Source organism: Bombina bombina, chromosome 3 (assembly GCF_027579735.1).
Source record: "Bombina bombina isolate aBomBom1 chromosome 3, aBomBom1.pri, whole genome shotgun sequence".
Lineage (NCBI taxonomy): Eukaryota > Metazoa > Chordata > Amphibia > Anura > Bombinatoridae > Bombina > Bombina bombina.
The window spans coordinates 230,896,122-230,923,127 of NC_069501.1; the positions used below are offsets into that span (position 1 = coordinate 230,896,122).

The window sequence follows — 27,006 nt, forward strand, 5'->3', positions numbered from 1 at the left end:
AACTTCATTCCTTACTGTTGGGAAAACTATTCCCAAGCTCCAGAGGACACTAAATGAATAACGGGAGGGAACAGAAAAAAGAGGCGGACCCTATTCTGAGGGCACCACAGCCTGAAAAACTTTTCTCCCGAAAGCTGCTTCAGCCGAAGCAAACACATCAAACTTGTGTGTAAGGAGGACCAGGTAGCCGCCTTACAAATCTGATCCATAGAGGCTTCGTTCTTAAAAGTCCAGGAGGAAGCCACTGGAATGAGCAGTTATCCTCTCAGGAGGCTGTCGCCCCACTGTCTCATAAGCTAAGCGGATGACACTCCTCAACCAGAAAGATAGGGAAGTCGTAGTAGCCTTCTGTCCCTTGTACTTGGAGTAAGAGAACTCCTTTCCAAATGTATCTTCCATCCATTTGATTGAAGAAGACTGAGTAGGGACTCCGAGTGTTCTTCCACTAGATGAAAAGATGGTGCCTGTACCAAGATATCATCCAGGTAATGCGCTTAAGAGGGAACACTCAAACTTGTTTAGGCACCTTAAGTCCAGAATTGGACGAAAAGTTCCCCTCCTTCTTTGGAACTAAGAAAAGGTTTGAATAAAACCCCAAACCTCTTTCTGCTGTAGGTCCCGTACGCAACCTAAGAAGGCATCCTTCTTTTCTGGTCTTGTAGACAGACTGGAGAGTAGGAATCTGCCTCTGGGCGGATAAGAGTTCAATCCTATCCGGTATTCTTGAGATACAACCTCCAGGACCCAAGGATCCTGAAAATCTTGGAACCAAGCGTCTGAAAAAAGAGACAGTCTGCGCTCTACTTGATCCGATCCCGGATCGGGGGCCGTCCCTTCATGCCGATTTGCTCTCGGTGGGCTTCTTAGTCTGTTTGAACTTATTCCAGGACTGAGCCGGCATCCAAGTACTCTTGGGCTGCTAAGACTTGGATGAGGATTGCTGTTGTTGTGATTTGTCAGAACAAAAGAAACGAAAATTAGACAATTGCCGTCCCTTAGGCCTATTCTTCTTATCCTGCGGTAGGAAGGCACCTTTCCCTCCGGTAACCATAGAAACAATGGAGTCCAGTCCTATCTTGGCTAAGACTAAGCATTCAATCTCCACGCAGTCAGCCTCAGAGAATCTAGATTTTGATGAACGAAGGGACCCTATATCAGCACATCTTTGCAACAAGGTAACCTCAACTGAGGAGATGAAGAAATCCCCACCAGATCCGCAAACAATGTCCTTCGCGGCCGCAATGGAGCAATCAGAATCACTGATGCTCGCTCCTGCTTGATGCAAGCCACCACATGAGGGAGAAGCAGTAATGGAGGAAAAAGATGAGTCTGAACCTCCATTGTACTGATAGGGCATCTATCAATTCCGCCTGAGGATCCCTCGACCCGGACCTGGGTAGCTTGGTATTGAGGGGAAATCCCCTACTCGCTGCATATTTCTGCAAACACCTCGGGGTGGAGAGACCATTCCCCTGGGTGAAAGGATTGCCTGCTGAGGAAATCTGCTTCCCAGTTGCCCACACCCGGAATGTGGATCGCTAACAGGGGAGTATCCCCCTCAATGAGCTCTGACAGAGTGACGCACCAGTAGGTAGCTGCTCCAGCAACCACGGCTACAGCTGCTGCCGGTTGAAATAAAAACCCTCTATGTTGAAACATTTTCCTCAGAAAAATTTCCATTTTCTTATCCATAGGCTCTCTAAAAGAAGAACTATCCTCCAGAGGATCCTATACTATCCCATTCGTTACTAATAATGTTCGCCATCTTAACTGGCACAGGAAAATTCAGAGGGACCTTCTTGTCTTCATAAACCCTGTCTAATTTAGGGATCTTAGGTTCCTCAGGGAGAGTAGCATCCCGAACCTCTAGCGTAAACAGGACCTCCTTTAATAAAAAACGCAGGTGCTCAATTTTAAATCTAAAGGAGGGTTCCTCCGCTGAAGGAGGTTTAGAAACTGAAGTCTCCGACACGGAAAGTTCACCCTCTGTGTCAGCGGTATTGAATCAGTCCAGGATTAGACCCAACTGCTAGAGTGATAATTTAAGCACACGCTAGCACACTGAGAGGAAACCAGGACGTGACTCACTCAGGAAAGAAAAACAGTATGCAGAAAAAGAAAACTGAGTACTCACAGATGATGCAGGGTCATGGGACAGGTTCTGGATGAGATGAGGGAGTACAAGGTACAGAAACTGGTTGAGGATGTTCCGTTTAGAGTGGTCAGGCAAAGCAGAGATCAGTATCACTTTAAAGCAGGCAGATGATAATCCGTTAGAGTGGTCAGGTAAAGCAGAGGTCAGTATCACTTTAAAGCAGGCAGAGGATGATCCGTTAGAGTGGTCAGACAAAGCAATGGTCAATGTCCCTTTAAGCAGGTTTAAGGATGTGGCAATAGAGAGGTCAGGCAAAGCAATGGTCAATGTCCCTTTAAGCAGGTTTAAGAATGTGGAAATAGAGAGGTCAGACAAAGCAATGGTCAATGTCCCTTTAAGCAGGTTTAAGGATGTGGCAATAGAGTGGTCAGGCAAAGCAATGGTCAAATGTCCTTTAAAGCAGGTTAAGGGATTCGGCAGCAGAGTAGTCAGGCAAAGCAATGGTCAAATTATCCTTTAAAGCAGGTTAAGGGAGCAAACACTCACAAACCCAAAAGAAGCAGGAAGCAGGCAACGCTATCTGACAAACGGGCACCAGAGAGAAGTCCTGTTGACGTGTTGGGGGCGTAACACAGGAAGGCTGCGTCACGTTACTAGGCAACGTGATGCGGCGGACACAGAGAGAGATCCGGGAGCCGCAGCGACATGGCAATGATCGGGCATGACAGCCTGAAGCTACCGAGGTTAACTCACCCTCGGATAGCTGGGACATAGTAGCTAAATCTGATAAATATTTAGATGACTCTATGTCAGGAGATCTATGTTTAACCTTTCTCTTACGTTTGCTAGAGGGAGGTAGGGCACTCAGGGCCGCAGACACCACTGATGGAGGATTAGTTGAGCCGCGGGGAACTGCATGTGGAGCGGGTAGTGTAGAAAGGGTAGTAATCTCTCGGGACACAGATTCCTGAGAGGTAGACGGCTCTGATGGGCTAATAGCGGTATGAGTATTAGCAGGCTTGTCTCCCTTCTAAAACTTTAGAACAGTGCTTAGGCAAATGGAACACATGTCCATGGCCTTCTCACAATATAAACAGGAATTATTAATCAGTACAGAAGGAGTGGAACCTTCTAATGTAGTATCAGAGTCCTCCATAGCTAAGATATATTCACAGAAACACAGAAACGCTTTTATTTGAAAAAACAAACAAAAACGGCACCTTTATAATTCCAATGGCTCGGGCACTCACCACCTCCTAGACCCAGAGAGCTAACAGTGAAGACGCTCTCCTAAGGAGTGATGTCCGCAGCAGGATCATAGGAAAATGAAAAGACTGCACTCGGTCACGTGGTGCGTAGAACAGGACTTCCCCTGCTATGAAAAAGGCGCTAAGCTATTATGAGCTGTGCAACACTCAAAAATGAAAGTGAAACCTGTCAGTTCCAAGCCAAACGCACACAGTCTATGAGCCCAAAAAACTCTCACATTAAAGCAGTTATAAATAACCCCTAGCTGTTCAAATAATCTCCCTGAAGGAGATATTAACCCTTTATCCTATCGAGGCATAAAGGAGCCACACTGTGACCGTGTATAGCAAAAGAGTATATATAAAATGGTCTTACCCTCCAGGATCCATGCTGTGGAACAGGCACAGGCTCTCAAGTGTGACAGTCTTGCAGCAATGCTCTGACATGGACTTGAGTGTGAAACGGCAAGCAGTAAAACTCGTCAACACTGATTGCTTATGAGCTGTTAGGCGACAGTCTGGATGGGTTCGCAGAAATTCCCTGCATCTCCAGACTCTAACTTTCATCAATACTCTCTATGAGAGGTTGACATTATTACTTAAAACTCCAGTCCTTTCTTGAAGGGAACATACCTATTACAAGACTATCCAAATCTTCTGACACTTCTCTGCCACCTCCTATAGTGATGAAAGGCAAAGAATGACTAGGGGATAGGGGAAGTGGTTAGGTGTCTTTGCCTCCTCCTGGTGGCCAGGTGTTGTATTTCCCAACAGTAAGGAATGACGTTGTGGACTCTCCCTGCCTTAAGGAAGGAAAGGTATGGCCTGTATTATGGGGGTATAGAATAATGAATATATAAAAAAAAATGCCACTGGGCTGAGACGTTTTATGTATAGAATATAATTTATCAACCCATGGAATTTGGCAAATGTATGCAGTGAAGACCAAGTCGCTGCCTTACAAATCTGTTTAACAGAAGCCTCATTCTTGAAAGCCCATGTGGAAGCCACAGCCCTAGTGGAATGAGCTGTAATTCGTTCAGGAGGCTGCTGTCCAGCAGTCTCATAAGCCAATCGGATGATGCTTTTCAGCCAGAAGGAAAGAGAGGTAGCAGTCGCTTTCTGACCTCTCCTCTTACCAGAATAGACAACAAACAAAGATGATGTTTGTCTGAAATCTTTAGTTGCCTTTAAATAGAATTTTAAGGCACAAACCACATCAAGATTGTGTAACAGTCGTTCCTTCTTAGAAACTGGATTAGGACACAGAGAAGGAACAATAATTTCCTGGTTAATATTCTTATTAGAAACCACTTTTGGAAGGAAACCAGGTTTGGTACGCAAAACAACCTTATCTGCATGGAACACCAGATAGGGTGAATTACACTGCAAAGCAGACAATTCAGAAACTCTTCGAGCAGAAGAAATAGCTACCAAAAACAAAACTTTCCAAGATAATAACTTAATATCTATGGAATGTAAAGGTTCAAACGGAACCCCTTGAAGAACTGAAAGAACTAAGTTTAGACTCCATGGAGGAGCCACAGGTTTGTAAACAGGCTTGATTCTAACTACGGCCTGCGCAAACGCCTGAACGTCTGGTACAGCTGCCAGACACTTGTGTAACAGGATAGACCAAGCAGATATCTGTCCCTTTAAGGAACTAGCTGACAAACCTTTCTCCAATCCTTCTTGGAGAAAAGACAATATCCTTGGAATCCTAACCTTACTCCACGAGTAACCCTTGGATTCACACCAACAAAGATATTTCCGCCATATCTTATGGTAAATTTTCCTGGTGACAGGCTTTCTGGCCTGGATCAGAGTATCTATCACTGATTCAGAGAACCCACGCTTAGCTAGAATTAAGCGTTCAATCTCCAAGCAGTCAGTTGCAGAGAAACTAGATTTGGATGCTTGATCGGACCTTGAATTAGAAGATCCTGCCTCGATGGCAGTTTCCATGGTGGAGCCGATGACATGTCCACTAGGTCTGCATACCAAGTCCTGCATGACCACGCAGGCGCTATCAGAATTACCGAAGCCTTCTCCTGTTTGATTCTGGCTACTAGCCGAGGGAGAAGAGGAAACGGTGGAAAGACATAAGCTAGACTGAATGACCAAGGCGCTACTAAAGCATCTATCAATGCCGCCTTGGGATCCCTGTATCTGGAGCCGTAAAGGGGAAGTTTGGTGTTCTGACGGGACGCCATCAGATCCAATTCTGGAATGCCCCATAGCTGGGTCAGCTGAGCAAAACCCTCCGGGTGGAGTTCCCGCTTCCCCGGATGGAAAGTCTGACGACTCAGAAAATCCGCCTCCCAGTTGTCTACTCCTGGGATGTGAATTGCAGATAGATGGCAGGAGTGATCCTCCGCCCAATTGATGATCTTGGTTACTTCCTTCATCGCTAGGGAACTCTTTGTTCCCCCCTGATGATTGATGTACGCTACAGTCGTGATGTTGTCCGACTGAAATCTGATGAATTTGGCCTCCGCTAGTTGAGGCCACGCCTGGAGCGTATTAAATATCGCTCTCAGTTCCAAAATGTTTATCGGGAGAAGAGATTCTTCCCGAGACCATAGACCCTGAGCTTTCAGGGAGTCCCAGACCGCACCCCAGCCTAACAGACTGGCATCGGTCGTGGCAATGATCCACTCCGGTCTGCGGAAACTCATTCCCTGAGACAGGTGATTCTGAGACAACCACCAGAGAAGAGAGTCTCTGGTTTTCTGGTCCATTTGTATTTGAGGAGACAAATCTGCATAATCCCCATTCCACTGTTTGAGCATGCACAGTTGCAGTGGTCTTAGATGAATTTGGGCAAAAGGGACTATGTCCATTGCCGCAACCATCAAACCAATTACCTCCATGCACTGAGCCACAGAAGGCCGAGGAATGGAATGAAGAACTCGGCAAGTATTCAAAAGCTTTGACTTCCTGACCTCTGTCAGAAAGATTTTCATTTTTACCGAGTCTATTAGTGTTCCCAGGAAGGGAACCCTTGTGAGCGGGGACAGAGAACTTTTTTCTACGTTCACCTTCCACCCGTGAGACCTTAGAAAGGCCAGAACAATGTCCGTATGAGCCTTGGCTCTGTGAAAAGACGACGCCTGTATTAAGATGTCGTCTAGGTAAGGTGCTACTGCAATGCCCCGCGGTCTTAGTACCGCTAGAAGGGACCCTAGCACCTTTGTGAAAATTCTGGGAGCGGTGGCCAACCCGAAAGGAAGGGCCACAAACTGGTAATGCGTGTCCAGAAAGGCGAACCTTAGGAACTGATGATGATCTTTGTGGATACGAATATGTAGGTACGCATCCTTTAGATCCACGTCATATATTGACCTTCCTGGATCATCGGCAAGATTGTCCGAATGGTTTCCATTTTGAAAGATGGAACTCTGAGGAATTTGTTTAGAATTTTTAGATCCAGGATTGGCCTGAAAGTTCCTTCCTTTTTGGGAACTATAAACAGGTTTGAGTAAAATCCTAGTCCTTGTTCTGCAATTGGAACTGGGTGTATCACTCCCATCTTTAGAAGATCTTCGACACAGAGTAAGAACGCCTGTTTCTTTGTCTGGTCTGAAGACAAACGAGAAATGTGGAACCTTCCCCTTGGGGGAGAGTCCTTGAATTCTAGAAGATACCCCTGAGCAACAATTTCTAATGCCCAGGGATCTGGAACGTCTCTTGCCCAAGCCTGAGCAAAGAGAGAAAGTCTTCCCCCTACTAGATCCGGTCCCGGATCGGGGGCTACCCCTTCATGCTGTCTTGGCAGCAGGCGCAGGCTTCTTGGCCTGTTTACCCTTATTCCAGCCCTGCAAGGGTTTCCAGGTTGCTTTAGGCTGGGAAGCGTTACCCTCTTGCTTAGCGGCAGCAGAGGTTGAAGCAGGTCCGCTCCTGAAGTTGCGAAAGGAGCGAAAATTAGCCTTGTTTTTGGCCTTAAACGGTCTATCCTGCGGGAGGGCATGACCCTTCCCCCCAGTGATATCCGCGATAATTTCTTTCAACTCGGGACCAAAAAGGGTCTTTCCCTTGAAAGGAATGTTTAGTAATTTTGTTTTGGACGACACGTCAGCCGACCATGATTTGAGCCAAAGCGCTCTTCGCGCCATAATGGCAAAACCTGAATTTTTCGCAGCTAACTTAGCTAATTGGAAAGCGGCATCAGTGATAAAAGAATTAGCCAGCTTTAAAAAGTGAATTCTATCCATGACTTCGTCATATGAAGTCTCCCTCTGGAGCGACTCCTCCAGCGCCTCAAAGCAAAAAGCCGCTGCAGTAGTTACAGGAATAATGCAGGCAATTGGCTGGAGAAGGAAACCTTGCTGAACAAACCTTTTCTTCAGCAAACCTTCCAATTTTTTATCTATAGGGTCTTTAAAAGCACAACTGTCTTCTATTGGTATAGTTGTACGCTTAGCAAGTGTTGAAACTGCTCCCTCCACCTTAGGGACCATCTGCCACGCGTCCCGCCTGGGGTCATTTATGGGGAACATTTTCTTAAAGATAGGGGGGGAAACAAAAAGGTACACCTGGTCTCTCCCACTCCTTAGTCACAATATCCGTCACCTTCTTTGGGATCGGAAACGCATCAGTGTATACAGGGACCTCTAAAAATCTGTCCATTTTACACAATTTTTCTGGGACCACCATGGGGTCACAATCATCTAGTGTAGCTAAAACCTCCTTAAGCAGGACGCGGAGGTGTTCCAGCTTAAATTTAAACGCTAATGAATCTGACTCTGTCCGCTGAGAAATTTTTCCTGTGTCAGAAATTTCTCCCTCGGACAGACCATCCCTCACTGCCACTTCAGAGTGTTGTGAGGGTACTACAGATAAATCATCCAAAGCTTCTGATTGCTCATTCTCCGTTCTTAAAACTGAGCTATCACGCTTTTTTGGAAAAACTGGCAGTTTGGATAGAAATGCCGCAAGGGAATTATCCATGACTGCTGCTAATTGTTGTAATGTAATAGGGCACAATGCGCTAGAGGTACTAGGCAACGCTTGCGCGGGTGTAACTGGTGTAGACACATGGGGAGAGGAAGGAGGACTATCCTCATTACCTTACGTCAAAGAATCATCTTGGGCTACATTTTTAAGTGTCACTGCATGGTCATTAAAATGTTTAGATACCTTAGCACACTTTAAACACAAATGCAATGGGGGTACCGCCATGGCTTTCAAACACATAGAACAAGGTCTATCTGTAGGCTCAGACATGTTAGACAGACTTAGATAGCACTTAAATACAAAAAAATACACTTTTTGAAAAAACGTTACTGTGCCTTTAAATAATAAAAAGCACCCACTTTTTTACCAAATCTGAAAAAAACATCCGATCTTTATGAAATTTACACCATATGATCCTAATGCTTTGAAAAGATTGCACACCAAGTTTCAAGCCAATTAACCCCTTATTGCCCAAACCGGAGCAAATTGAAGCTGCCACCGGTTTAACACACTACAGCACGATGCCACAGTCTCTGCTGTGGCCCTACCTTCCTTGGGGATTAGTTTTGGAACAAAATAAGCCTCCCTGAAGTCCTTCTGCAATCTCTGGACTCTACATGTGAAGCTGCATGAAGCTGTCTTGCAAAACAACTGCGCAACTGAGGCGCGAAAAATAGGCCCCCTCCCTCTTCACTCCGGAGTTGTGGGGCCTTCCTGAGTCAATTTAGGTGTCTAAAATTATGCCAGGCGTATAAAACCCCTATAAAGTGTTCCAAACATGATAAACACTTGTGCAAACATCAGATTATATTAAAAAATAATCGATTTTCCCCATAACAGTGTCCACCAGTGATTTAAGCCCTTTTAACTAAGCCATCCTTCTATACCGAGTCTGAGAATATGGCTTACCTGCCCACATGGGGATTTCTGTCAGTCTTCTTGCATTACCAAGTCTTGTTAGAAAAAAAGTGACTGAGCATACCTTAAGCAGTTAAGCCTGCAAATTGTTCCCCTCAACTGAAGTTCTCCGGTACTCAACAGTCCTGTGTGGGAACAGCAATGGATTTTAGTTACAACATGCTAAAATCTTTTTCCTCTCAGCAGAAATCTTCATCACTTTCTGCCTCAGAGTAAATAGTACAAACCGGCACTATTTTAAAATAACAAACTCTTGATTGAAGAAATAAAAACTACAAATCTAACACCACATACTCTTTACCCTCCCGTGGAGATGCTACTTGTTAGAGCGGCAAAGAGAATGACTGGGGGGGCGGAGACTGAGGGGAGCTATATGGACAGCTCTGCTGTGTGCTCTCTTTGCCACTTCCTGTAGGGATTGAGAATATCCCACAAGTAAGGATGAATCCGTGGACTGGATACACCATGTAAGAGAAATGAGCACCTTTACATCCTGTTACATGTTTACTATACTCATACACTGAGCTATAGTAAAAATAAATCTGACTTTTTTTTACTTACTATAACATACATTGTTTCTTCCAATCAATAATCCTTGATTGGCTACATCTGATATCTTACATCAAGGGAATGATTTTTTTTTTTTTTTGTTCCTAGCTAGCCCTCTGCAACTTGTTTCATGGTTCCACAAAAGATCCCTCTTTCCCTGTAGACACAGATAATTAAATGCTATCCACAGGAATTCAAGTACATCGCCTCAGTTACCCTTTGTATGAGACAGGAATGTAAACACTGCTGAACCAATGCATATATTAAGAATCTGAGTACATACAACAAAATCAATACAACATCCCTTCTTTCAAGTATCTAGTACAATGCCTGCACCAGAGCAATGATCCAGTTTAGCTAGACCAGGTTGTAATGAGACCCAAATAAGGGAAACCGTTAATTGGGTGGTTATTGGGCCACCTGTGCTCACACTAGAATAACCATAAAACATGATTTGGTAGGAATTCTTGATCAGTCAATTTATGAACCTTGAGGAAAAATAATTAAGAAAGTCACAGATGAGTAATGATAAAATGCTTTGTGAGTAAATGATATAATGTGATCTTACAGCTGCCTCAAACGCTCTCTTTAGACTTGTGAGTTCATAAAGGACACAACCAAGGGCCCAGATGTCACTCTTCTGGTTATAAGGCTTTCCTTCACATAACTCTGGGGATATGTAACACGGGGTACCTACAACCTGAAAGAAAACGATAAGCAGAGTTATTTAGATGTAAGAAATTATGGGGGGATATAAAACATGCCTAACTTGTTGGCATATTTCATAAAACAATGAAAGATAGTAAAAGCTAATAATCTTATTAATCAAAGCGATATCACTATAATATAGTTTGTCAGAAGGGGCTGTGAGTGACTCGTTGCTACATAATGCATAATGGTTTGTAAACTTTTCTGGCAGCCAGATGGTTAAATATATAATAATATATATATATATATTTATATTTGAGAAACTTGCCAGAAAAATATGCTTATTGATTTAGCCATCGTTTTGTAAATAGAGGCAAAAAGCTAGAGAGAAAACAACAAATGATTAGCTTACAATTACAGCGCTGGAGAACACATTGGTCACTTTTTATATGAGCATATGTTTATATCAGCAATAAAGTAATGAATTGCCAAAGACCTACATGCAAAATAAATGTTTTTAAAGCATTTATAACCGTCACTTTATTAATGATTGCAATACTACTTGAAAAAAGGTTTCTCTTTAATTGTAGCCAATTGGGGCTAGCTGTAAATGTTTGTTTATTTCTCTAAGCAATTGCTATGTAGTATGTAGGCTTTTTACATAATTTGCAGCATTTTCAAGGTAACCTAGGTTACAGAATTTGCTTACTGGCCTCTCTCTGGAGTGTGGGACAAGCACTTTTGTTTCTTTTTAACACAAAAGGTATTTTAAAGCAATGCAAGCAAATAATGAATGTAAACACGACTTCATAATACATCTCACAGTGTTTCATGTCATTTAAAAAAAATTATATATATATATATATTCTCATTATAAATCGTAATAGGTCATGTCATGTCGTTAAGAATTTGCAGTGACAAGGGGGAGGGGAATCAATATTGAACCAATCAATGTTGTTCTTGTGAGTGAGATTTTATTTTGTCAGTGCTCTCCTTTCAAACATGGCAGATTTTTCATTAGTTTGCAGTTAACACTTTTAAAACACACTTTTGATTACATAACACTATCCTTAAAAAAACACAAAAAAACAAATTAACATACTTTACGTATCTTATATTGTGTAGCTACTAATGCTAATACAAAATGCTATTTTCCAAAATACAAACAGAGCAAAGTAAATATTAATTATTATTACTATTCCGAATCAGAGGTGTTCAGCATTTCAATGTTTAGAGCTACATATGGGGGGGGGGGTTACATAGTGGGGAGGGGGAGAAAAAGGAGAAAGACATAGAGAATAATATTGAGAGAGAGAGAGAGAGAGAGAGAGAGAGAGAGAGAGAGAGAGAGAGAGAGAGAGAGAGCAAAAAAGAAAATCTATTTGTGATGTACAGACACGTATATTGCTATTATTTTAAAAAGTGTATATAGTTTTATTATTTATTTATTTTATTTTTTTAAATAACAACACAAAGCACTTCTAATAATAGTGTCTTCCATGAATTGTGGTGGCAATCACTTGCACAGTAAAGCTGGCAGAAATTAAATACAACACTAAGGGATTACTATTAAGTGCTGTCATAAATGTATCAAACAGTTGCTGATGGTAAATAAAGAAAAAAAATCAGCTTTTAGATGAACTTGAAGTAGTTTGCATACAGTGGTATGTACAAGGGGTAATCTTAAAGTGACGGTAAACTTTACATGTATTGAAATCAGACCCAGAATCTAAGCAATATTTTACAGGGACTTTAATGCCTTCAGGTCCGCCCACTTCAAAACTGTTGTTTTTTTGTGAGCTAACAGTTTGACATGTTCTCCAATCTGCACTCTAGTCGAACTGCACTTTTTTTGTAGCTAGAGGACCAGTTCAAACCATTAGCTCACACACACACACAAAAGAGTTTTGAAGTGCATGGCCAGATTAAAAACATAATTTATGTAAGAACTTACCTGATAAATTAATTTCTTTCATATTAGCAAGAGTCCATGAGCTAGTGACGTATGGGATATACATTCCTACCAGGAGGGGCAAAGTTTCCCAAGCCTCAAAATGCCTATAAATACACTCCTCTCCACACCCACAAATCAGTTTAACGAATAGCCAAGAAGTGGGGTGATAAGATAAAAGTGCGAAAGCATAAAAAAATAAGGAATTGGAATAATTGTGCTTTATACAAAAAAATCATAACCACCACAAAAAGGGTGGGCCTCATGGACTCTTGCTAATATGAAAAAAATGAATTTATCAGGTAAGTTCTTACATAAATTATGTTTTCTTTCATGTAATTAGCAAGAGTCCATGAGCTAGTGACGTATGGGATAATGAATACCCAAGATGTGGATCTTCCACGCAAGAGTCACTAGAGAGGGAGGGATAAAATAAAGACAGCCAAATCCGCTGAAAAAAAATCCACACCCAAAACAAAGTTTAAATCTTATAATGAAAAAAACTGAAAATATCAGCAGAAGAATCAAACTGAAACAGCTGCCTGAAGTACTTTTCTACCAAAGACTGCTTCTGAAGAAGAAAACACATCAAAATGGTAGAATTTAGTAAAAGTATGCAAAGAAGACCAAGTTGCTGCTTTGCAAATCTGATCAACCGAAGCTTCATTCCTAAATGCCCAGGAAGTGGAGACTGACCTAGTCGAATGAGCTGTAATCCTTTGAGGCGGAGTTCTACACGACTCAACATAAGCATGATGAATCAAAGACTTTAAACAAGATGCCAAAGAAATGGCAGAAGCCTTCTGACCTTTCCTAGAACCAGAAAAGATAACAAATAGACTAGAAGTCTTTCGGAAATCTTTAGTAGCTTCAACATAATATTTCAAAGCTCTAACTACATCCAAAGAATGCAACGATCTTTCCTTAGAGTTCTTAGGATTAGGACACAATGAAGGAACTACAATTTCTCTACTAATGTTGTTAGAATTCACAACCTTAGATAAGAATTTAAATGAAGTTCGCAAAACCGCCTTATCCTGATGAAAAATCAGAAAAGGAGACTCACAAGAAAGAGCAGATAATTCAGAAACTCTTCTAGCAGAAGAGATGGCCAAAAGAAACAAAACTTTCCAAGAAAGTAATTTAATATCCAGCGAATTCATAGGTTCAAACGGAGGAGCTTGAAGAGCCCCTAGAACCAAATTCAAACTCCAAGGAGGAGAGATTGACTTTCTGTGAAAAAGAACAGAAAGAGCAGAGATTTGTCCTTTCAAGGAACTTGCAGACAAACCTTTATCCAAACCATCCTGAAGAAACTGTAGAATTCTAGGAATTCTAAAAGAATGCCAAGAAAAATGATGAGAAGAACACCAAGAAATGTAAGTCTTCCAGACTCTATAATATATCTTCCTAGATACAGATTTACGAGCCTGTAACATAGTATTAATTACGGAGTCAGAGAAACCACTATGACTGAGAATCAAGCGTTCAATCTCCATACCTTCAAATTTAAGGATTTCAGATCCTGATGGAAAAAAGGACCTTGCGATAGAAGGTCTGGTCTTAACGGAAGAGTCCACGGTTGGCAAGTAACCATCCGGAAAAGATCTGCATACCAAAACCTGTGAGGCCATGCTGGAGCTACCAGCAGAACAGACGAACGCTCCTTTAGAATCTTGGAAATCACTCTTGGAAGAAGAACTAGAGGCGGAAAGATATAGGCAGGATGATACTTCCAAGGAAGTGACAATGCATCCACTGCTTCCGCCTGAGGATCCCTGGATCTGGACAGATACCTGGGAAGCTTCTTGTTTATATGAGAAGCCATCAGATCTATTTCTAGAAGTCCCCACATTTGAACAATCTGAAGAAATACCTCTGGGTGAAGAGACCACTCGTCCGGATTTAATGTCTGGCGACTGAGATAATCCGCTTCCCAATTGTCTATACCTGGGATGTGAACCGCAGAAATTAGACAGGAGCTGGATTCCGCCCATACAAGTATTCAAGATACTTCTTTCATAGCCAGAGGACTGTGAGTCCCTCCTTGATGATTGACATATGCCCCGGTTGTGACATTGTCCGTCTGAAAACAAATGAATGACTCTCTCTTTAGAAGAGGCCACGACTGAAGAGCTCTGAAAATCGCACGGAGTTCCAAAATGTTGATTGGTAATCTCGCCTCCTGAGATTCCCAAACCCCTTGTGCTGTCAGAGACCCCCATACAGCTCCCCAACCTGTCAGACTTGCATCTGTTGAGATCACAGTCCAGGTCGGAAGAACAAAAGAAGCCCCCTGAACTAAACGATGGTGGTCTGTCCACCACGTTAGAGAGTGTCGAACAATCGGTTTTAAAGATATTAATTGCGATATCTTTGTATAATCCCTGCACCACTGGTTCAGCATACAGAGCTGAAGAGGTCGCATGTGAAAACGGGCAAAGGGGATCGCGTCCGATGCAGCAGTAATAAGACCTAGAATTTCCATGCATAAGGCTACCGAAGGGAATGATTGAGACCGAAGGTTTCGACAAGCTGAAACCAATTTCAGACGTCTTTTGTCTGTCAGCGACAGAGTCATGGACACTGAATCTATCTGGAAACCTAAAAAGGTTACCTTTGTCTGAGGAATCAACGAACTCTTTGGTAAATTGATCCTCCAACCATGTTCTCGAAGAAACGATACAAGTTGATTCGTATGAGATTCTGCTAAAAGTGAAGACTGAGCAAGTACCAAGATATAAATAAGGAAATACCACAATACCCTGTTCTCTGATTACAGATAGAAGGGCACCGAGAACCTTTGTAAAAATCCTTGGAGCTGTTGCTAGGCCAAACGGCAGAGCCACAAACTGGTAATGCTTGTCTAGGAAAGAGAATCTCAGAAACTGATAGTGATCTGGATGAATCGGAATATGCAGATATGCATCTTGTAAATCTATTGTGGACATATAATGCCCTTGCTGAACAAAAGGCAGAATAGTCCTTATAGTTACCATTTTGAATGTTGGTATCCTTACATAACGATTCAATATTTTTAAATCCAGAACTGGTCTGAAGGAATTCTCCTTCTTCGGTACAATGAAGAGATTTGAGTAAAATCCCAGCCCCTGTTCCAGAACTGGAACTGGCACAATTACTCCAGCCAACTCTAGATCTGAAACACATTTCAGAAATGCTTGAGCCTTCACTGGATTTATTGGGACACGGGAAAGAAAAAATCTTCTTGCAGGAGGCCTTATCTTGAAGCCTATTCTGTACCCTTGTGAAACAATGTTCTGAATCCAAAGATTGTGAATCGAATTGATCCAAATTTCTTTGAAAAAACGTAATCTGCCCCCTACCAGCTGGGCTGGAATGAGGGCCGCACCTTCATGTGGACTTGGGAGCTGGCTTTGGCTTTCTAAAGGGCTTGGATTTATTCCAGACTGGAGATGGTTTCCAAACTGATACCGTTCCTGTAGGGGAAGGATCAGGCTTTTGTTCCTTATTATGACGAAAGGAACGAAAACGATTAGCGGACCTAAATTTACCTTTAGATTTTTTATCCTGTGGTAAAAAAGTTCCTTTCCCCCCAGTAACAGTTGAAATAATAGAATCCAACTGTGAACCAAACAATTTATTACCCTGGAAAGAAAGGGAAAGCAAAGTTGACTTAGAAGACATATCAGCATTCCAAGTTTTAAGCCATAAAGCTCTTCTAGCTAAAATAGCTAAAGACATATACCTGACATCAACCCTAATGATATCAAAGATGGCATCACAAATAAAAAAAAATGGCATCACAAATAAAAAAAAAAAATGTCGGTGACGCCGACATTTTTGGCGCAAAAACGTCAAAAAAAGAATTTTTTTGCGCCAAAAAAGTCCGGGCCAAGAATGACGCAATAAAATGAAGCATTTTCAGCCCCCGCGAGCCTAACAGCCCACAGGAAAAAAGTCAAATTTGAAGGTAAGAAAAATTGGTTTATTCATATGCATTATCCCAAATATGAAACTAACTGTCTGAAATAAGGAACGTTGAACATCCTGAATCAAGGCAAATAAATGTTTAAACACATATATTTAGAACTTTATATAAAAGTGCCCAACCATAGCTTAGAGTGTCACAGAAAATAAGACTTACTTACCCCAGGACACTCATCTACATGTAGTAGAAAGCCAAACCAGTACTGAAACGAGAATCAGTAGAGGTAATGGTATATATAAGAGTATATCGTCGATCTGAAAAGGGAGGTAAGAGATGAATCTCTACGACCGATAACAGAGAACCTATGAAATAGACCCCGTAGAAGGAGATCATTGAATTCAAATAGGCAATACTCTCTTCAAATCCCTCTGACAATCACTGCACACTGAGAGGAAAACCGGGCTCCAGCCTGCTGCGAAGCGCATATCAACGTAGAATCTAGCACAAACTTACTTCACCACCTCCATGGGAGGCAAAGTTTGTAAAACTGATTTGTGGGTGTGGTGAGGGGTGTATTTATAGGCATTTTGAGGTTTGGGAAACTTTGCCCCTCCTGGTAGGAATGTATATCCCATACGTCACTAGCTCATGGACTCTTGCTAATTACATGAAAGAAAAGTAAGTTACAGGGCATTTAAAGTCAATTAAAGTCACTCTAAAATAGTGCTTAGATTCCGGGCCTGATTTTAAAGCATGTAAAGTTTACAGCCACTTTAAGAGAGGGAACATATCTTTCTGCAAAACTGCTGTTAGATGTTTTCACAGGGTAATAAAACTCAAAACGGAGTTACCAATAAAGGGCTAGATTATGAGTTGAGTGCTATTTTGCGCTTACGCTCACTTGTTAACGTTGCTAGACGGAGGCTTTTTGTGCACTCCTACATGCGCAAAAAAATTAACTACAAATATTGAAGCCACATTAATGTATTCTCCCATAGATTTCAATGGAGCACAGAAAAAGAGAAATTATTTTTTTCCACAGGGAACCTTGACATGTGGGATATAATTCCCGCCACTAGGAGGAGGGAAAGAACCCACAGCAAGAGTTTTTAATCCCTCCCACCTCCTAGCACCACTCAGTATAATGTATAGCCAAGCAGAGAAAAGGGAGACAGATAGGGTAGGAAAGCAGGCTCTATATAGGTACAAATAACTGCTGCCACAAATAGGGCAGGGCCTGTGGACACTCATCATCCTTCTGACTGCCAATCCATAGAAATAGAGGATCTGAACTAGGGCTGGGCAATATGGGCAAAAAAATATATAATATAATATAAATGACTATAACACCTTAATTTTTCAATTAAAAATTTATTTAAGACTACAGAAACTTAATGTACATGTTTCTCAATGTCCAATTCACTCTGGGAGCAAAAAATAAAAACCACATATGTGTGTGTATATATATATATATATATATATATATATATATATATATATATATATATATATACAGGTGGCCCTGGGTTTACGACGGTTCAATTTGCGCCGTTTCAGAATAACGCCCTTTTTTTTGCTATTGAAAAGCATTGACTGCTATTGAAAGCATTAGCACATGCATACATTAAAATAGCCAGTAGGTGGAGCTGTCCGCTTGTGTTTCAGCAAACACATGCAAAGAAAAGCAAGCCAGACATGATCAATGGATCAGCTTTCAAAGGAACAAGATCTAGCAGCCACTTCTCTTAGCTGCAGACTCAATGCAGAGAACTGTTTGCAGAAAAAGGCAAGTAAAAAACGTTTTTGTTCATTAAACTTAGTTTGATGATGATACAGTCTGTTGTGTGATTATTTTGTTTTTGTTCATTAAACTTAGATTGATGATGATACAGTCTGTGTTTGTGTAATAATTTTATTAGGTGCGGTTTAGCAAATGTTTTTGTTTATTAAACTTAGTTTGATGATGCTACAATCTATTTTATTAGGTTTATAATGTTGTTTACCATTTAAAGTTTTCATTTCAAAGCTTTAAAAATAATGTATTAGGTATTACTTATGTCATTTTTGAGAGGGGCCTGGAACCTAACTCCCTCACTTCCCATTGACTTACATTATAAACTGGGTTTCAATTTACAACGGTTTCGATTTACAACCATTCCTTCTGGAACCTAACCCCGGCGTAAACTGAGGGCTACCTGTATATATATATATATATATATATATATATATATATATATATATATATATATATATATATATATATATATATACATACACACAATCACAAATTAATCACGGTTTTAAATCGCATATGTGATTAATTGTGCAGCCCTAATCTGAACACAACGAAAGAACAACAATTTGCTGGTTGATATGCTCCAAAGAAAACACCAAATGAAGAAAATCTAATTTGGTACAAAGAACCTCCATATCTTTGTGAAAAATAGGAAAAAGAGATTAGCAAGATAAAGCAGATAGTTCAGAAACTCTTCTATCTGAAGATATAGATAAAAGAAAAAAGAACCTTCCAGGACAAAAGATTAGCATCTATGCTGAATGTGGTATCAAAAGGAGGACCTCGGAGGACTGAAAGAACTAAATTCAAATTCCATGGAGGAGAAATAGGCCTAACAAATGGCCTAATTCTCGCTAAAACTTGAACAAAAGTAAAAAGTAAAAGTAGATTGCATCCCGCAGATAGTGTCAAACTGGCAGAGTTTTGCAGATATACAAACCTCAGGAACTGAAAATAATCCCTTTTTATAGGAATGTGCAAATAAGAATCCTGGAGGTGTATGTAATTCTCGTGGGATACCCCTTTATCAGACCGAACTCGGCCAGTAGACCTGTTATCCCGGCGTCGAGCCGGAACGATAGGGAATATCCCAGAGTAGAGAAAGTGTGGCACTCACCACAGGCAGGACAGCCTCCAGTGGCAACGGCAGAATAGGGTAAGGCAAATCACTGGAATGGTCAGACAGGCAGGATTCGGCAACAGTAAAGCAGTCCAAGGAAAAACCACTAGAATGGTGAGGCAGGTAGGGTTTGGCAACAGTAAAGCAGTCCAAGGGCACACCACTAGAATGGTCAGGCAGCCAGGGTTCAGCAATAAAGATCAGTCTAGCAATTCAGGGTTAAACAGGTAGAGTAGTCAGACAGGCAGGTCCAGCAGCAATATATCAATCCAACAATTCAGGGGTAAAACAGGTAGAGTAGTCAGATAGGCAGGTTCAGCAGCAATATATATCAGTCCTGCAATTCAGGGGTTAAACAGGTAGAGTAGTCAGACAGGCAGGTTCAGCAACAATTTATAACAGTCCAGCAATTCAGGGGTATGGCAGGCAGAGTAGTCAGACAGGCAGGGTTCAAACACAGCAAGGCAAAGACTAAAACGATCTATCACTCCCAGGAGTACACAAAGTAACACCTATACTTGGGCAGTGATAGATTGAGAAGAAGTGATTCAAATAGGCGCAGGATTCGCACCCCAGGCGTCAGGACCGGAGAGGAGCGTGCGGTAATGTCATCAGCGCCTCCGGACCCGACACAGCCCCTGGCAACGAGCAGGGAAGGAGACGCAGCGCCCCTAGCAACGGCTAGAGTGGCGCAGTGTGACAGTGTATAAAAGTAATAAAGCGACCCTTAGATTAAAGGAAAAAATTTGGGGGATGTTTCCATTATACAAGTGGGAATCCTGATCAATATGTTTAGGGATATGAAATCCAGGACAGGACGGTAAATCCCTTTGGATAATAAACAGATTGGGGTAAAATCTCTTGAACCTGAGGTTACATAGGTACTAGGATTAATTATTCCCCTATCCTCCAAATCTTTTTGTAAATGTTGCCGCTCTTAAAGATCATAGACAAGATTTAGATGGGACTGCTGGTCATTCAGGAGGACACTTCTTCAAAGAGAACAAAAACACTCAAATATTCAAACTATTTTCAGGGTAGAACCTCAAAAGTAGAAATTTATACATAAGTTTATACAAAGTTTAAAAAAATCTCTACATGACATAAGCATCAGATGTACTGTAGTTATGTTGCTTTCCTGACTAAAGGAGCAGCACATATAGACTAACAGTAACACATTAGATATTTGTAGGTATGCAATGTGCATAGTTAATGAAAATATTCATAATTAATGCTCAGTTTCTGCATGATAAATGTATGTGCATACATATAAATCACTCATACATTCGAATAAAAGACATACCAATCGATTTTATCTCTAAAAGGATCTCTACATATAGTGAAAATATTCATGATCAATGTTCAGTATCTGCATGAACTTTTGTGCATATACATTACCAAAAAAAACGTTTCGGCCGAAAATAGCATTTTCGGTTATTTTGGGGTTTTTTGCCTGTTATTTTCGGTAAAATTATTGTGTAGCATATTTCAAATTTGATGCTAGCCTACAAGTGCTGTTTCAGGTAAATTACTTGACTTACTGTTTTAGATATAATAATAGTTTTCTAGGACTATACTTTATTTGGATAATTGGTAAAAAAAATACTGTTAAATCTGATTTTGTTACACCGAACTTAATACTGAATAATACACTATATTGATAATTAATATTGTTTTAAGTAGAGATGCACCAAAATTTCGGTCACAGAAACATTTTGGCCGAAAATGGCATTATCATTTTTTTCAATGTGTAGCATATTATTGTTTTAAGAATTTTTTTTGTCCAATTTTAGTGTGTTACTTTCAATAAAAGTGTGGTTATTTTATTGGCTTGCAGCTTTTTCAATTCAGATTAATTAAATAGTTTATGTAAAAAAATAAAACTAAAAAAATAATAATTTAGAAATAATTTGAAGAAAAAAAAGAAAAAGATTTATGCTTACCTGATAAATTTCTTTCTTTCCGGACATGGAGAGTCCACGATGTGATACCAATTACTAGTGGGATATTCACTCCTGGCCAGTAGGAGGAGGCAAAGAACACCACATCAAGCTGTTAAGTGTTACTTCTCTTACCCATAACCCTCAGTCATTCACCCGAAGAGAAATGGAAAAAGACGACAACACAAAGGTGTAGAAGTGCCTAAGGTTTAGAAAAAAAAATACTGTCTAATCTTAAGGGTGGGGTCATGGACTCTCCATGACCGGAAAGAAAGAAATTTATCAGGTAAGCATACATTTTATTTTATTTCCTAAGACATGGAGAGTCCATAACGTCATTGAAATTACTAGTGGGAACCAATACCCAAGCTAGAGGACACGGAATGAACAGGGAGGGAGAACAAGACAGGCAGACCTAAACAGAAGGCACCACCGCTTGAAGAACCTTTCTCCCAAAAGAGGTCTCAGCCAAGGCAAAAGTATAACATTTGGAAAAAGTATGCAGAGAGGACCATGTTGCAGCCTTGCAAATCTGTTCCACAGAAGCTTCATTTTTGAAAGCCCAAGAAGAGGAGACAGCCCTAGTGGAATGAGCCGTAATTCTCTCAGGAGGCTGCTGTCCAGCAGTCTCATAAGCAAAACGAATCCTACTTCTCAACCAGAGGGAAAGAGAAGTAGAAGTAGCCTTCTGACACTTACACTTTCCTGAGAAACAAAAAAAAAACAGGGCAGAAGACTGGCAAAAATCCTTAGTAGCCTGTAGGTAGAATTTTAGAGCATGCACAACATCCAAGTTGTGCAACAGACGTTCCTTATGAGAAGAAGGATTAGGACAGAGAGAAGGAACAACAATTTCCTGATTAATATTTCTATCCGAAACCACCTTAGGGAGAAACCCCAACTTAGTAAGAAGAACCGCCTTATCCACTTGAAAAATAAGGTAAGGCACTGCAAAGCCGGGTTTCCGGTGGGAGGGGCGTGCAGCAGGTAGCACGCTCAGCAGCTCAGGTGTAAAGAGCTAGTACCACACTTCCCCACAAACAAGCTCCCTATAGCCGAGAACAAGTATCCTGGTCAGGGAAGTCGGAGGTCGGAGAGGTTTGCCGGAAGCCCCAATTGCCTACTCAGGCCGGTTAGGCACTGGCCGCAAACACATACGGCGGCCCCGGAGTCGGGTGGTGTAGCAGAAGAGACGTACACCGTGCAACGTCATCAGTTGTGGCAGCCCCGGAAACAGGTTAGTGCGACAGCACGAAGACAAGATACTCGGGAAGAAGGTCGGCTCCTGCTGTGCCGGAATCATCTTCGTAATTCCGTCCAACTCCACACCTGGTAAAGTACGGGAGATATCTCGCCCTGATCCAGGTAAGGAAGGAGACGGTGAAGCAGCAATGAGCAGGTAGTTATGAGTATATTATACACTGGAGGAAAAAACCTGTATGTAATATAATGGACTTAGTAATGGATTAGTTACACCACCCGGGCGGTATGTGTTTGCTGTGAGCTATTTTAATGGATCTACAACATGTCTGCTTTTTTTACATAAATCGGGGTCAGGACATCTTGGTTATTTTGTCACTGGACTGAGAGGCCCCTTTCCTTCTTTCTGGGACATTGTCTAAGGGAGATTTATAACAGGAGAGAAGGGAGAAAATAAGGAACTATACTTGCATAAAAAGGAAACTTAATCAGTAAACAGCATCTGAAATTTTGTTTACAGTGAGCGTACAAACTTTTGTTAGATAGTGGTAAAACCTGGGGGTGAAAAGCCGGCTGGGATAATAACGCTGGCCTAGGCCCCTGAATGTGTAGAGGTTTGGACTACCACCTGGAACGTATTTAAGAGGCTCTGCATTATAACAGAGGATAGGTGTGCCTGACAAAGAGGGGGACCCTGGTTCACAGTAGGCACAGTTCTTGCCAGAATGAAACAGTGATCATTGGCTGCGTAAATTTGGCTGTGAGAAGTTGAATAAAACAGCTGGGACTTAAGATAAAGGATTTAGAGACATTGATGTTATACTACAGCTATATTACTGTTATATTATATCACTGCTGTGTGTGGGGTTCTGTTTGCTTTTTTTTCTGTTTTGCTTGTGTGTGCTTTTTTTTTGCTCCCCTCCTCAAGCTGCACAAATTGTATAAGTAGCTTGTTAAGAGGTAATGTTTGATAGGGATATATACTAAGCCCAAAAGTATATACTAAGATCAAAGAAAAGATTGTTGGGAGGGTTGCTGTACAGTGGTAGAGGGTGATTTAAAGCTACAGTTTTTGCTGAGTATTTTTTAGAAATAATTTGGGGATGTAGGTGATTGGTGAACCGTTTTTTTGTTAATCCAGCACCTTGACTTTCTCGGTAACATTAAGGCTACCTTCTTCCAACAAAGGGTGTTAGGACATTGTGTAAGCAAGCTATATCAGAGATTGACCGTAGAGAAATAGGTAGGCCTTAAATCTGGGGTATATTTTTGTAACTAATTACCTAGGGGAATTGCTAGGTGTCATATTCACTTTGCCACCTTGCTAGGTGTGCATATTACTGCACTTGTTTTTCTTTGTTTTTTTGTTCACTTGTTTGTGTTTGGTTTAACTACACATTTACTAATATTTGATAACGTACGGGGAACAATTAGTTCTCCCTTCCTTTTTTTTTTTTTTCTCTCACACTATTTTTTCATCTTGAATGGAAAGATTTGTCACATCGTCTAAAAATAAATCGCCAGCAATGCCACCGAAACAACGAGATAAAAAAAACAGAATTTATGCTTACCTGATAAATTACTTTCTCCAACGGTGTGTCCGGTCCACGGCGTCATCCTTACTTGTGGGATATTCTCTTCCCCAACAGGAAATGGCAAAGAGTCCCAGCAAAGCTGGTCACATGATCCCTCCTAGGCTCCGCCCACCCCAGTCATTCGACCGACGGACAGGAGGAAATATATATAGGAGAAACCATATGATACCGTGGTGACTGTAGTTAGAGAAAATAATTCATCAGACCTGATTAAAAAACCAGGGCGGGCCGTGGACCGGACACACCGTTGGAGAAAGTAATTTATCAGGTAAGCATAAATTCTGTTTTCTCCAACATTGGTGTGTCCGGTCCACGGCGTCATCCTTACTTGTGGGAACCAATACCAAAGCTTTAGGACACGGATGAAGGGAGGGAGCAAATCAGGTCACCTAAATGGAAGGCACCACGGCTTGCAAAACCTTTCTCCCAAAAATAGCCTCCGAAGAAGCAAAAGTATCAAATTTGTAAAATTTGGCAAAAGTGTGCAGTGAAGACCAAGTCGCTGCCTTACATATCTGGTCAACAGAAGCCTCGTTCTTGAAGGCCCATGTGGAAGCCACAGCCCTAGTGGAGTGAGCTGTGATTCTTTCAGGAGGCTGCCGTCCGGCAGTCTCATAAGCCAATCGGATAATGCTTTTAAGCCAAAAGGAAAGAGAGGTAGAAGTCGCTTTTTGACCTCTCCTTTTACCAGAATAAACAACAAACAAGGAAGATGTTTGTCTGAAATCTTTAGTAGCCTCTAAATAGAATTTTAGAGCACGGACTACGTTCAAATTGTGTAACAAACGTTCCTTCTTTGAAACTGGATTCGGACACAAAGAAGGTACAACTATCTCCTGGTTAATATTTTTGTTGGAAACAACTTTCGGAAGAAAACCAGGCTTAGTACGCAAAACCACCTTATCTGCATGGAACACCAGATAGGGCGGAGAACACTGCAGAGCAGATAACTCTGAAACTCTTCTAGCAGAAGAAATTGCAACCAAAAACAAAACTTTCCAAGATAATAACTTAATATCTACGGAATGTAAGGGTTCAAACGGAACCCCTTGAAGAACTGAAAGAACTAGATTTAGACTCCAGGGAGGAGTCAAAGGTCTGTAAACAGGCTTGATCCTAACCAGAGCCTGAACAAATGCTTGAACATCTGGCACAGCTGCCAGTCTTTTGTGAAGTAAAACAGATAAAGCAGAGATCTGTCCCTTCAGAGAACTTGCAGATAATCCTTTCTCCAAACCTTCTTGTAGAAAGGATAGAATCTTAGGAATTTTTATCTTGTTCCATGGGAATCCTTTAGATTCACACCAACAGATATATTTTTTCCATATTTTATGGTAAATTTTTCTAGTTACAGGCTTTCTAGCCTGAATCAGAGTATCTATTACAGAATCTGAAAACCCACGCTTTGATAAAATCAAGCGTTCAATCTCCAAGCCGTCAGTTGGAGGGAAACCAGATTAGGATGTTCGAATGGACCCTGAACAAGAAGGTCCTGTCTCAAAGGTAGCTTCCATGGTGGAGCCGATGACATATTCACCAGGTCTGCATACCAAGTCCTGCGTGGCCACGCAGGAGCTATCAAGATCACCGAGGCCCTCTCCTGATTGATCCTGGCTACCAGCCTGGGGATGAGAGGAAACGGTGAGAATACATAAGCTAGGTTGAAGGTCCAAGGTGCTACTAGTGCATCTACTAGGGTCGCCTTGGGATCCCTGGATCTGGACCCGTAGCAAGGAACCTTGAAGTTCTGACGAGACGCCATCAGATCCATGTCTGGAATGCCCCATAATTGAGTTATTTGGGCAAAGATTTCCGGATGGAGTTCCCACTCCCCCGGATGGAATGTCTGACGACTCAGAAAATCCGCTTCCCAATTTTCCACTCCTGGGATGTGGATCGCAGACAAGTAGCAGGAGTGATCCTCCGCCCATTGAACTATCTTGGTCACTTCTTTCATCGCCAGGGAAGTCCTTGTTCCCCCCTGATGATTGATATATGCAACGGTCGTCATGTTGTCTGACTGAAACCTTATGAATTTGGCCTTTGCTAGTTGAGGCCAAGCTCTGAGAGCATTGAATATCGCTCTCAGTTCCAGAATGTTTATCGGGAGAAGAGACTCTTCCCGAGACCATAGACCCTGAGCTTTCAGGGATTCCCAGACCGCGCCCCAGCCCACTAGGCTGGCGTCGGTCGTGACAATGACCCACTCTGGTCTGCGGAAGCTCATTCCCTGTGACAGATTGTCCAGGGTCAGCCACCAACGGAGTGAATCTCTGGTCTTTTGATCTACTTGAATCGTCGGAGACAAGTCTGTATAATCCCCATTCCACTGTCTGAGCATGCACAGTTGTAATGGTCTTAGATGAATTTGTGCAAAAGGAACTATGTCCATTGTTGCAACCATCAATCCTATTACTTCCATGCACTGCGCTATGGAAGGACGAGGAACAGAATGAAGTACTTGACAAGAGCTTAGAAGTTTTGATTTTCTGACCTCTGTCAGAAAAATTCTCATTTCTAAGAAATCTATTATTGTTCCCAAGAAGGGAACTCTTGTTGACGGGGACAGAGAACTTTTTTTCTTTGTTCACCTTCCATCCGTGAGATCTGAGAAAGGCTAGGACGATGTCCGTATGAGCCTTTGCTTTTGACAGGGACGACGCTTGAATCAGGATGTCGTCCAAGTAAGGTACTACTGCAATGCCCCTTGGTCTTAGAACCGCTAGAAGGGACCCTAGTACCTTTGTGAAAATCCTTGGAGCAGTGGCTAATCCAAATGGAAGTGCCACAAACTGGTAATGCTTGTCCAGAAAAGCGAACCTTAGGAACTGATGATGTTCCTTGTGGATAGGAATATGTAGGTACGCATCCTTTAAATCCACGGTAGTCATAAATTGATTTTCCTGGATAGTAGGTAGGATCGTTCGAATAGTTTCCATTTTGAACGATGGTACTCTGAGAAATTTGTTTAGGATCTTTAGATCCAAAATTGGTCTGAATGTTCCCTCTTTTTTGGGAACTATGAACAGATTGGAATAAAATCCCATTCCTTGTTCTCTTATTGGAACTGAATGTATCACTC

The 27,006-nt window shown here is 41.6% G+C and overlaps 1 protein-coding gene across 1 annotated transcript in view; it reads right to left on the bottom strand.

Moving 5' to 3' along the window:
- Positions 1–27,006, bottom strand: part of NEK8 (NIMA related kinase 8) — a 196,830-nt gene that overhangs the window by 105,834 nt on the left and 63,990 nt on the right. The window contains exon 4 of the mRNA XM_053706189.1: positions 10,334–10,465. Coding sequence (XP_053562164.1) covers positions 10,334–10,465 — 132 coding nt within the window. The remainder of the gene's footprint in view (positions 1–10,333; positions 10,466–27,006) is intronic.